The 11,954-nt window shown below is 37.2% G+C and overlaps 3 protein-coding genes across 7 annotated transcripts in view; all 3 read right to left on the bottom strand.

Moving 5' to 3' along the window:
* Window positions 1–18: 18 nt before the first annotated feature.
* Window positions 19–4,042, bottom strand: LOC120348376 (putative ribosomal N-acetyltransferase YdaF). Of its 3 annotated transcripts, none has more exons than XM_078113866.1 (3): window positions 3,695–4,042; window positions 1,446–3,076; window positions 20–665 (listed from the first exon to the last, which is right to left on the bottom strand). In XM_078113866.1, exons 1-2 carry the CDS (start codon window positions 3,910–3,912, stop codon window positions 2,704–2,706), a joined length of 591 nt encoding a protein of 196 aa, XP_077969992.1. In that variant the 5' UTR covers window positions 3,913–4,042; the 3' UTR covers window positions 20–665; window positions 1,446–2,703. The 3 variants fall into 3 exon arrangements, with proteins under 3 accessions (XP_077969985.1, XP_077969992.1, XP_077969988.1); XM_078113862.1 differs by having other exon boundaries at window positions 21–665; window positions 1,465–3,076; XM_078113859.1 differs by lacking the exon at window positions 3,695–4,042 and having other exon boundaries at window positions 19–665; window positions 1,465–2,708.
* A 3,648-nt stretch (window positions 4,043–7,690) lies between these two features.
* On the bottom strand, window positions 7,691–9,275 carry LOC120348290 (putative ribosomal N-acetyltransferase YdaF). The gene is made up of 2 exons (XM_039418411.2): window positions 8,763–9,275; window positions 7,691–8,094 (listed from the first exon to the last, which is right to left on the bottom strand). Exons 1-2 carry the CDS (start codon window positions 8,993–8,995, stop codon window positions 7,737–7,739), a joined length of 591 nt encoding a protein of 196 aa, XP_039274345.2. The 5' UTR covers window positions 8,996–9,275; the 3' UTR covers window positions 7,691–7,736.
* Window positions 9,276–10,035: 760 nt separating this feature from the next.
* The window catches only part of LOC120348634 (uncharacterized), a 57,154-nt gene continuing 55,235 nt past the window's right edge, over window positions 10,036–11,954 (bottom strand). For 2 of the 3 annotated variants that reach the window (XM_039418813.2, XM_039418814.2), the window contains one exon: window positions 10,036–11,901. In XM_039418813.2, the coding sequence (XP_039274747.2) occupies window positions 11,679–11,901 (223 nt within the window). In that variant the 3' untranslated portion in view covers window positions 10,036–11,678. The remainder of the gene's footprint in view (window positions 11,902–11,954) is intronic. The other variant, XR_005570251.2, reaches the window with a different exon arrangement.

The following is an 11,954-nucleotide window of genomic DNA, read 5'->3' as shown; positions in this document are numbered from 1 at the left end:
TTTGGGAGCACCGTAAAATCAATGGCGCTGGGCCCCACAGCTTCTCTATTAATCAACTAAGGATGTTGCAATTCCAATATAGCTCACGTGTCCTAAAACAAAACTGGTAGCGTCTGCGTGTAAAACAGAGAAGCGTGGATCTCATGCTTGCAAAACTAACACTCAAGGCAAGTCAAATGAAATCCCAATTGGTAAATTTACCCCTAGAGAACCCCTAGGTATAGATATCAAAGTTATTTTTGGTGTTGATTTGTTCAAAATGTGGAATAGCATTTGTGTTCAAAAACATTTATTGTGATAATAACCAATCACTTTTGTTCAATGCGTAAACAACCAGTTTAGATAAATCTTCTTCTGGGCACATCTGGTCAGTAACCTTTTCATCTGTGAGTTTGAATTTCAACCGTCCTGCAACTGATAAGCTTTTTTCATTACGATTATCAGTCACAAGCTTCAGTTTGTCCAATTTTAAATCCGTGAAAGCAAATTCTATGAGTTTCGGTGAGCATTTTGATATGATACCTTGCCCCCAGTGGTCTTTGTCCAACCAGTAGCCTAGTTCTGCAAAAGCGTCTTGTGGATTTTCTTTGTTGACCCTTATTATGCCACACCAGCCTATGAACCGCCACAAGTTTTTATTTTCTCCCTCATTTGCAACTTCTTTCCTGTAAAAATGTAGCAGTACTTTTACAATTATAATTAGCAATATTACTGAAATGCAAATAACACTTTGTAACAAAGTAAAAAGTAACTGAACAAGCCGATAGCCGCCGATACTTTGGCCCGCACCCCAGCAAACCGATAGCGGAAGCGTAGGCCTACTGCGTTGACCTGTTACCAAATTACCAGCCGTCTCGTCGGCGCCCTTGCGTGGGTGATAAGGCTTTTCCAGTTAATGGATTAATGAGATGAAAAGGGCTTGCTGTTCGAAAAAGTATTTACTTCTGTGGAAAGTATCGGTCTCAGGATTTTGATTATCGGTTTAGTTGATGAGAAATTGTCAGTAAATTGGAAAATTTTCGACGATCGCTGGCATGGAAACCGAACGTCAATCCGGACTTTCGGTGAAACGGACATTACTAGGGTGACAGGATGGCGCTCCAGAAGTATGTGTACCAACATGGAGATAAAAAATTTTGTTCGTCTACTTTACATCAAGTTGTGTAAAGGGACTGGAACCTATGGGAATGGGATACATTCACTTGGCTAACACAGACAGTCCCCGAACTCGTAATAGAACTGAAAAAAGTAAATCGGAATAAAATTATAGCCTAACCTGATACACATACTACGGGAATACCGACGGGATAACCCACGCGAGAATTTTCATCAACAACGGTCAACTCCATAAATTTTTTGGCATAAATTTTGCCAAAATACCGATGGAAAGAACTATATAACTCGGATATTTTGACATAAATATTCTATTATATATAATACAAAACCTGCTGGTTAAAAACGCACTCAAATATTCCCATTTCCAATCCGAGGCCATTGCTGAATTTATCCAGAGCTTCTAACATAATCTTTTTGTCATTTTCAAGTGTTCTGTGCTTCATCCAGGGTATAAACACTTCCAAATGTGGCATATTTTGCTGCAAGACTGCAAAAGATTCCTCGACATCTTCATCTGGATTTAAAATTTTCAACTTTAGTCGCTCATTTACTGTAATGGTATACATATCGAAGTACCAAATACGCTTTGCAAATAGATTACAACCACAGAATGACTGATATGTTGCAAACGTTCCGCCGCGCGTTACTGACTGACAAAACAAACGGATGTACTATATGTCTAAAGACGTAACTGACCATGCAAAACGTATTTACTCTTTGTTGCGCCATATTGTTATCATCGCATGTTTGCTGTGAGCCAATTCTCATAATATTGTAGGAATTTATGGTAATGATACCATAAGTGGCATCATACCTCAAACATTTTTAAAAAAGTTTTTCTCTACTATCATGAAACATATTATTACCGCATGTCACAAAGGATATGAGATAATGGAACCAGAAGATGGTGAAATCATAAATTGTGATACGATTGATTAAACGTTGCTTAAGTTGATTGCCGGACATAGCGAACACCAATGTTTGTTTGGTTTGGCGAGGAATAAGGGATTTGGTTCCATTAGCTTTTCATTGTTAGCTTGAATTGCAACCCGCCTGAGAATAATTTTCGTCACAAAAGTTTCGAATAAATTGAAGTTTCACCAGTTGCCATAATTTGGGCTGGGCGTTTTCGAATACTCGATGATTTCAGAACCGAATCGTGAATACTTGATGTGTTTTATGTGACTTTTATTGGAACTCCTGAAGTATGCACACCAAGATGTCGCATAAACTGAACCCTAACCTGGCACACAACCTGAGTTCAGGTTGTGCGCCATCTTGGTGCGCATACTTCAGGGGGTCCCTTTTATTATTGCAAAAAATACTAAAATACTGGAAACATGGAATCCACCCCTCAGTCAATTTTTTGAGCGTTCACATACAATAAAAAACTTGTTTTATCAGCAACTCAATAGAAAGAAATGTCAGAATTCCATCGTAAAAATATGGCTTCAATAAAAACAAAATTGAGGAATAATTTGCTATTCGATTCGAAATTCCCAGCCCTAGCCATAATTCAATCTAATGTATTTTTGGACTAATTTATTTAAAATTTGACTTATGGGACATTACATTTTTGATACACCCTCATTGTGATAACCAATCATTTTTATTTAACATGTGAACCTCCAGTTTTGATAAATCTTCTTCTGGGCACAACTTCTTAGTGACCTTTATGTCTGTGAGTTTAAAGTTCAATCGTCTTGCAACTGCTAAGCTTTTTTGATTGCGATTATCCGTCGTGAGCTGCAGTTTATTTAATTCCAAATTCGTGAAAGCAAATTCAATGAGTTTTTGCATGCATTTTGTAACGATTCCTTGCCCCCAGTAATCCTTGTCCAACCAGTACGATAATTCAGCATATGCGTCTTGTGGGTTTTCTTTTTTGACTCTTATTATTCCGCACCAGCCTATGAACTTCCACGAGTTTTTGTTTTCATATTCTGCTGCAACTTCTTTCCTGTAAATATGTAGAAGTCGTTCAATGAAAGTAGACGAAACACGGAAAGCCAGAATACGCGAACAAATGGTTCAGAAATGCTAAGATTACTAAGTTATAAATAACATATCCAAAGAAATAATCATTTACAAAATTGCACATTCTCAGCAGATACATGGTAGAAAATTGCTTTCTGCAAATTTTATTTACATGTAGAATGCTGGGGTCTCGTGTAGTTTCGTACCTAACGTACTTCTAGTGGGCGTAGCATAACAATTTTTTGATATGTCAATCCTAACCCCCATCTGACTACGCCATCCAAAAATTTCGTCACTAAAGCATCACAATTACGTCATAGAGCTTGTCAAATATACGAAAATGGCCGCTTTCAATAGTTCCTCGAGCTTCGACTTTCTTTTTTACTTTCGTAACATGGGCCAAGCAGAAAGTTGATACGCATATTATTAGCTAGTTCGTCAGCTTTTTCTAGCTAATTGTCAGTTATAGTTGTTTCCAAAATTTAGATAATAATTAAATGACTTAAGGTCAATATTTGTTGCCAAATGCTGGTACAAATGACCCGGGTATATTATCAAAAATATTCTGTTTTAACATAAAACCTGATCATTGAAAACGCACTCAAATATTCCCATTTCCGATCCGAGACCATTGTTGAATTTATCCAGAGCATCTTGCATGTCCTTTTTATCTTTTTCTATTGTTCTATCCTTCATCCAGGGTAAAAACACTTCCACATATGGCATATTCTTCTGCAAAACTGCAAATGACTCCTCGACATCTTTATCTGGATCCAACACTTTCAACTGAAGTCGGTCATCCACCGTAATGGCATACATCTCGAAGAAGTTTACCTGTTATTTTACTACAGACACAGAAATACTAACATAGAATGCCTGTCACACTGTAAACATACCATTGCGCGCTACCAACTGAACAAACGTTACGCTCGCATTGTTGCACTTGAAATATTCTTCGCCGACGGCGGCTTCGCTACGCATGATTAGCAAAGCCTTGCGTCATCGTGTTACTCTATCTTCTAAATGTAGCATAATGAAGAGCTCCGGTCTTAATTTATGCCTAGTTTCCGACTCATTCTATGAATAGGGTTACCATATTTTTTTGACTTCAAAGCGGGACGCCTCCAAAGACACGACCCTTTAGCTGTGATCCTGTAACTTTACAGTTTCCGATTTTACTACATAAGCCTACATTTAAAGCCATCCCGGCTGGCTTTATGGACCTTTCCCCGACCTTTACCCCCGGAAAAATCTTCCTATACTTTACCATTGCAAAATTTCCGAGGCTATTTTAGGAGTGCTTTTGCGAGTTGGTGCTTGTAAAATGGGGTATGTGTTTCAAACCATCGTTATGATTCATTGCATACAACGATCTGTTTTTTAAAAGTACCGGTAAAGAATTTCAGGCTAGTCTATCACAGCTATTTCTAAACTAATTTTTATTACTGCAATTTAATTAAAACTCCTAGGAAGACAGAGTGATCATTGAATTATCTGATTTATATTTAAGTTTCCGAAATACAACTGAAAACTAACGAATATAGTTCAAAAACGCGAAAACGAGGTAATATTTACAACCACGCTTGAAAATCTGTCTGAGTGAGAAAAGTGTCTGAGCGAATGCGAAAAGGGGGTTTTGTTACGTCACTTTTTGCATCTTGCTGATTGGCCAATGTCACAAAGTAAACAAGGAAGTCAATGCTCGGGGAAAGGTCCATTGACCGTATTGTCACCGAGAGTTCATGCGCATATTCTCTGTCTAAATATCGGGCCTTTTCAAAAAATAGAAGAAAGGAACGCTAACGATACAAATGATCCAAATTTAGATCTTTTTATGTACAGCAAAAGGAATAAAGAAATAGTCTGCCGTTTTCAAGCATTGAGAATTTACTTATTCGCCTAAGCATGCTTTCACATTCACGTGAACAGGACCAATTGGAGTTGATTTTACATGTGATACGTTCGCCAACAATGTTAGCGGGAAACAAACAAAATAACGCATTCACCTTCAGTAGGCTAGCGTTGCGCTACATAGCAACAACAGTAACGAGAACATGTTCGCGAATTATGCTCGATGGCTGAACGCCAAAGCGGAACTTTTATCAGACTTGTCGGGACGGCGGGACAAGACGCTAAAAAGCGGGACTGTCCCGTCTAAAGCGGGACGTATGGTAAGCATATCTATGAAGCAACTAGAAAAGCATACCGTTTACTTACTTTACTCTTTAAAATAAGCCCGATCTAGTAGTATATATATATTTACGATCTAACTCATAAATATATTATTTTTTGGAATAAATGCAGGGTGCCATGGCATCATGCAAACGCAGCCGTGCTGCTGCTTTCATGTCAGAGAAAAGTTAGCAAATGTTTACACATCGCGCCTTGACTCACTTTGAAGAGCACATACCAAGTATTACCGAGGAAAAACGACGTAAGAATACAGTAAAAAATAAACGTAGCGATAATAGCTCACATAAAATTTGTTATTGTAAGTCATTACGGAAGATCAAAAAATATTTTCGAAATGAATGTAGAATAGAATTAAAAATCAGCAACTTCACCAACAGTCACACAAAATACTTTAAATACAACGAAAACACGTAAATAAAATATAATATAACAAAAGCCTACTAATATAACAAAAGTCGAAGCAAAAAATAACAATACTTTTAATATAGTAATGAAAATCGTAAATTACAATAAAAAATGGCAAAACGGGTGGTTTAAAGGAATTTTCCAATTACCGTGTATCTAAAATATTTTTTTGAAAATGTTCAAGTTTCCATCACCAACATGAAACATGCTATCGAATGTGGCGAAACACAAGAGATAACTGAATCAGTAAATTACGAGTGGCGTTAGGGCCAATTGGAAGATGCTGATTACCGGGCATCCCTCCAATCCCTTTTACAGATAGCAAATACCAAAACTTTGTTTGGTTCTGCATGGAATCTGGGATTCAGTTCTGTTACCTTTTCATTGGTAAGCTTGAATTTTAACCTGTCTGCGACTGATATACTTGGTTGATTATCCTGGTGAACCACTATCTTTAATTTGTCCAAATTTAAGCATGTGAAAGCAAATTCAAGTAGTTTTTGACAACATTTTGTCGCGATGCCTTGACCGCGGTGGTCATAATCCAGCCAATAGCCAACTTCTGCACACGAATCTTCAATAGTTTTCCTTTCTATTCGAACAAAACCAGCCATTCCTATGAAATTCCAGTTAACTATTCTATACCTGTGACAAAGAGATTATACAAAAACGTAGATTTGAGAATAGACTTAAAATTACTCTGATTATTACTTTAATGGGATACGCTTCTTCTTACGCGATATAATATCAATCAAAAGTGGGCGAACATTAAAAAAACAGTTCACAACCAACATGAGTTTAAAGAAACTTATTTTGGTCTTCCATCAGGCTATCGCACCGAACGTGACAAACGAGAAAAAAAAATTCTTACTTATATAGGGTTGAAAAGGAGGAAATTTTGCGAACTAAACACATGGTGCGTAATCATGGTTCCATTTATCGATTTATATATAGTTAAGGTATTAACTACAATGCAGCATATCTACTATGTTCCAACTAAATCTAACTCACTCATTTGTGGTCCTTTCAAAAATTCCCATTTCCATTCCGCATCCACTTTCAAATCTCTCCGTGCATTTTTGCAAATAGTTTTTTTCGTGTTCAACGGAGGAATTTATTTTGGCCCATGGTAACCATATCTGCAAGTGCTGACGATTTTTCTCTACTATTGAAAATACTTTCGTTGCATCTTCAGCAGGGCACAAAACTTTAAGTTTCAGACGGTCATTCACTCTAATGTTCATACTGTTTTATTATTACTGACCATATCACCGGGTAACGATGCTCCTATGCACACATGAGTTACAACTAATGTATACACAGGTATCCAGGCGGATAGCGACTGTCATAACGGCGACGTAATCAAGTGGCGACCGCATTAAAACAGCGACCGTTATGATAGCAAATCAACTCGTGTTAGGGTTAGTCCAAATAAAATGTTGTTTTCACGTTCCTTTTGGTTTCAATCTTTCACTACGCAGTGTTTGCCTGTTTGTGCGTGCATACGAGTTAAGTCGCTATCATAACAGTCGCTGTGGGAAGACGGTATTGAAGCACATTCAACTAGCGTTTATCATTTGAATTTTGAAGGTAAATATTAAAATAACCCTAAAGTATTCTCCGACTTCTTCAAAACAAAACGCCAGTTCTCTGATCGGATGCTATTGGTGCTGTGTAACAAAAAACTTTAATGTTAAACCAGACCAAGAGAAACACATTGCGAACCGAATGTTAAGTAATCAACAAATACCGTGATACTCCTACACGGGAGTTGCCTTAGACATAAATGTAAGATTTGAAATTCTGTGCCGAGTCACATGGAGAGATCCAAGCATATATTTATGAACGGCAAATATGAGGGATTCTGAAAAAAGGTAGAAACTAAATTTCATGACCTGAACAGGAATTTGTTGTTAGCGGTCTACTAATCTTTCTCGAAAATTCCAGCGCAACAAAGTCCGCTAAGTTTTAACAATATACTACATTTATCACACATATATCAAATTTAGTGGTTTATTAAAAATAATTTTATGTGAAAAAGACATCTACGAAATATTTGCCCATTCATTCCTGTACTTGACAAATATGAGTAATTTGGTTGGGTCTCTGTGATACTTTGGGTGACAGTCCTTCGCTTTTTCATCAGTGAGTGTGAATTCCAATCGTTTGGCTACTGATATGCTTGCCTGGTTGTCCTGATGCGCCACTATTTTCAGGAGATTTAGGTTCAAAGTCTTAAAAGCAAATTCAACGAGTTTTTCGCAACACTTTGTTATAATGCCTTGTCCCCGATGCTCATAATCCAACCAATAACCGATTTCACCAAACTGACTTTCCTCATTCTGTCTGTCAATTCGCACAATTCCACACATTCCAATGAAATTCAATATTTCGTTCCCTCCCCTGTAAAGATATAGGATATTATTGGACACGTCAGTGTACATAACGATCGCTTCAATATTATGTTGTTGTTCTTGTTGGTATTCTTCTTCTTCGTCAACATAAAATCGCTTTTCTCTTCGAATACACAACCAATACAGAAATTTTCAGGGGTTAAAGATTGATTTTTTTGCCAGAAGGCTATTACTTTCACTTATTTCAAAAAAATGTGTGGACTTCCAGAGATTTGTTTTTTTTTGTGTCAGAATAAAAAAGAGCGACACCTTGTAACGTGTCCATATATTTGAGCATAGCTCTCTTCTTTTTTCTCATAGAGAAATGGTGAGATAGCCTACTACATGTCCATCATATGTGCCGGCGGATACGTGAAATAATAATATTTAATTGATTGAATTAACAAAATGGAATGAAGAAAATTGTTATCCATGCGCCCCACCTTTTTGCACAACAAATATACTGTCCACTAGACTAGACCACTGCCAACCAATGATAATGATTAAAAGACTACACGTCACGTGGAACAAATCATTATCACACGCATGAATGAACACAGACTGTTGCTGCATCTCCATGTTTCGCTCTCGTTGCACGAGGATTCAAGCTTTCAAATTTTGTGTCGTTTTTGGATCAGTGGACAAGTAAGTAAACCAAAATTAGTAACGACTACTTACTCCGTATTTCGTTCAAAGATTCCCATTTCCAGGCCTAGGCCATTTTGGAAACGTTCTAGAGCTCCCTTCAAGTAATTTATTTCGTTTTCAACGCAAGTCGTCATTCCTACCCAAGGAAGCCATTTTTCTAGATACTGGCGATTTATCTGAACAATTGAGAAAGCTATTTCTGCGTCTTCCAAAGGATTTAAAACTTTCAGCTTCAACTTTTCGCTAACTATTATGGAATTCATGGTAAACTAGCTTTCTGCTACAAGGATGTAAAACCAAAGCGTGCGTATCTTAGGTAAACACGAGACTGCCGATCTCCGTTGCTCACTCAAAACGGAAGGTGAGGTTACGCCTACTGGTGCAATGAATCGTGTGAACTTACTTGGCGCGTATGTTGCTAAAACTAGACTTAACATGCGTCTCGGTTTAGCAGGGACAGTCCCGAGTTTAACAAGCTGCTCCGCCGGCTATACTTAGATGTACCGGTCATGCAGTATGGCAGTCATAATCATTTTTATATTTAATATTAATACAAAATTAGTTTATCTCTTAACAGAGGCAGCCCATTTATCACTGGTTTACCACTCACTTCACTGGTTCAGTGTGTGTGTGAGAGATTTTACAATGATTTAAATATTACTAATATTCATGTTAGTTCAATGTTACTTATCTCAGAAAGGCTTGACCCAATCCACACTGTTACGGTTTTTCGTTTCGTGTGATTTATGCGTATGAAAGATCGCGCAAGACATATAGCTGGGCATAAGTCAGAAACAGGGGTGTTTATATTTCCTCAGTCGCCATGTGAATTAGTCCTTGATGTAGGCTATCGGAGGGGTGAATTTATGCTCTTCTTCCCGCGAATTTTTATATATACCTCAGATGGTTCCCGTACATTTGAACCCACGACAATTGCACCTGCATACTATTGCACCTATGGAATTTTTTTTTGTTTTGCGGATATTTAAACCCATACTAACCCTAACCCATGGGTTTTAGCACCCGCGGATATACACATGGGTTCAAATGTACGGTCACCACCTCAGATGTCAAGCTCTTCGTTTCTCCGCCCATGATTTTGTAAACATCAGTGGCGTGTATAAACAAAGCTCACAATGACTTAACATTTTACTGGCTCACCATAAACTAACAATATTACGAAAATCAGAACTAGATTTACTGAGTTGTTTCCAAGGTCCACATTGTGCCCAGCGAATGGTGAAGTTAATTTATAACCCCATACTGCATAGTCTCCCGACAACGCAAATTAAAAAAAAATTCGTGAATCGACGGATTTTATTAACGATGATGCAGAGAAGCAGAAGAGAAAGAAAAATATCGCAAAATAGGAGTCCGTTCTTGTCCGATCATACCGGTGAAATAGTAGGACAAGTATACGTCAACATGCCATACACGAAACAGCCGCCCAAAATACTATAAGCACTGGATTATTCAAGGCCAAAATAATCATAAATTTGGATTGATAAAAAATATACATTACAATATCCGTTTGCGGAGGATCTAGCCAGACAGACTAAACGAATATTGTACATGTAATTAGGCACTTGTTCATAAGGTAGTTTTAGCTGCAGAACACTTATATTCAACTTTATGACTTATAACCCACCTTATAGTAACCGCACCCGACGCAGGGCAATATCTACGCAAATCGACAGAATATTGTGTGGCGTAAAAGGTACAGAAAAATCGCGGTTTCTGCGTGATATTCTTTTTTTTGTGCCAATGGTGCTATTATAAAAATAGATAAAACAAGGCAATGGCGCTGATATATGAAATGAATTCGTTCGCTATGGCAAGAGAAGGGACAAATGGATCTTATAATTGATAGGAAGTTTTAGATAAATAGCACGTTTACATTGGGAGAGAAATCCTGCCAATGCACGGCCAGAAATATTCGCTCAACAACGCAGCAATTATATCAATGGGTATGAGCATACGTCATGGATGTAGAAATATCCAGTGATCCCAGAAATGTAGAAAATGGTTTTAGACCAGCCATTGTAAAACGGATTCAGAAAGAACAAGGGGCGAGCGAATCGAATTTATCATGTCATTAGCAGTTGATCAAAGCATAAAGGGGTAGCAAAATTTATAGCTTTTTCAATAAAATTGCAAAAATTTAAAAATGCGACAAAAAATAAATGAAAAAAAAAAGAATAGAATCATGAATTATATTGTAATATAGTAACACTTGATCGGAAACAAATCAACACAAAAATCATTTTTATCATCTAATTTTTTTTCAAAAACGAAAAAATATATCATTTTTATGTAAATATTTTAGTTCATTCGATTGATTTAATAGTTTTATAATATACTGGGTACAAAAAAATCGAAATTAGAAAATAAATTTTCAATTTCTATAATGATTTTAGATTTTGCAAAAAAAAAAAAATATTTGAAAAGGAAGCAGTAACAATAAAAACAAAAAAGTAACAAAAACAGGAAGTTTCGTCGTATCATGTTTGACCATGAAAAAAGAAGCATGGATCATACATGGACCGGTCAGTTTATTTTTATATTCAGTATATGCAAGAACAGTAAAGTAATAACACATTTAGAAGTTAGAGTTAGTTAAAGTTAGAACACTATTCCATGGAAGATGGCTAAAGATTTGTACATGTGCTTTTCATCAGAAACAATAACTGTGTATAGTAACAGTACAAAATTTGTGCATTACGCATCTAATTCTGGTGCAAAACAACACTCTTGACTTCATCAACTAATGACGTCAATTTTTATAGGTACTCGAAGATTGATCTAAATTAAAAAGCCCAATGGGATTTGCAACAGTTGCACGAGACGTGCGTGAGGTGACCTTAAAATATTGCCGAGTTGCGTCAGTGACGTAAACTCGCACGCATTTCTAGTCATTTTGTTCGCTGAGGTCGGATGGTGTATTGACTATAGATCTTCAGTCTCTCCCATCTTCTTTATTACAAGTTTTTGGGAGGACGCTCCACCGGATTTGCCTTCCCCCTCTCTTAGAGGTACCAAAGGTTGATCATACTTTCGGAAGTGACTGTAGAGAAATTGTACGTACGTGAAGACGCATTTTGAGTCCGGACGGTTTCCCATTATGAGCATGTCTTCCACTTCGAGCAGAGGCGCCACGCCACCCAACTCCCTGTGCGTCAACAAAGATGCGTCAGTTAGGTAAAGCATTGATTACGCACAATG

Source organism: Styela clava, chromosome 1 (genome assembly GCF_964204865.1).
Source record: "Styela clava chromosome 1, kaStyClav1.hap1.2, whole genome shotgun sequence".
Classification (NCBI taxonomy): Eukaryota; Metazoa; Chordata; class Ascidiacea; order Stolidobranchia; family Styelidae; genus Styela; species Styela clava.
Note: the sequence above shows the minus strand (reverse complement) of the source record. Positions and strands in the feature narration are given on the sequence as shown.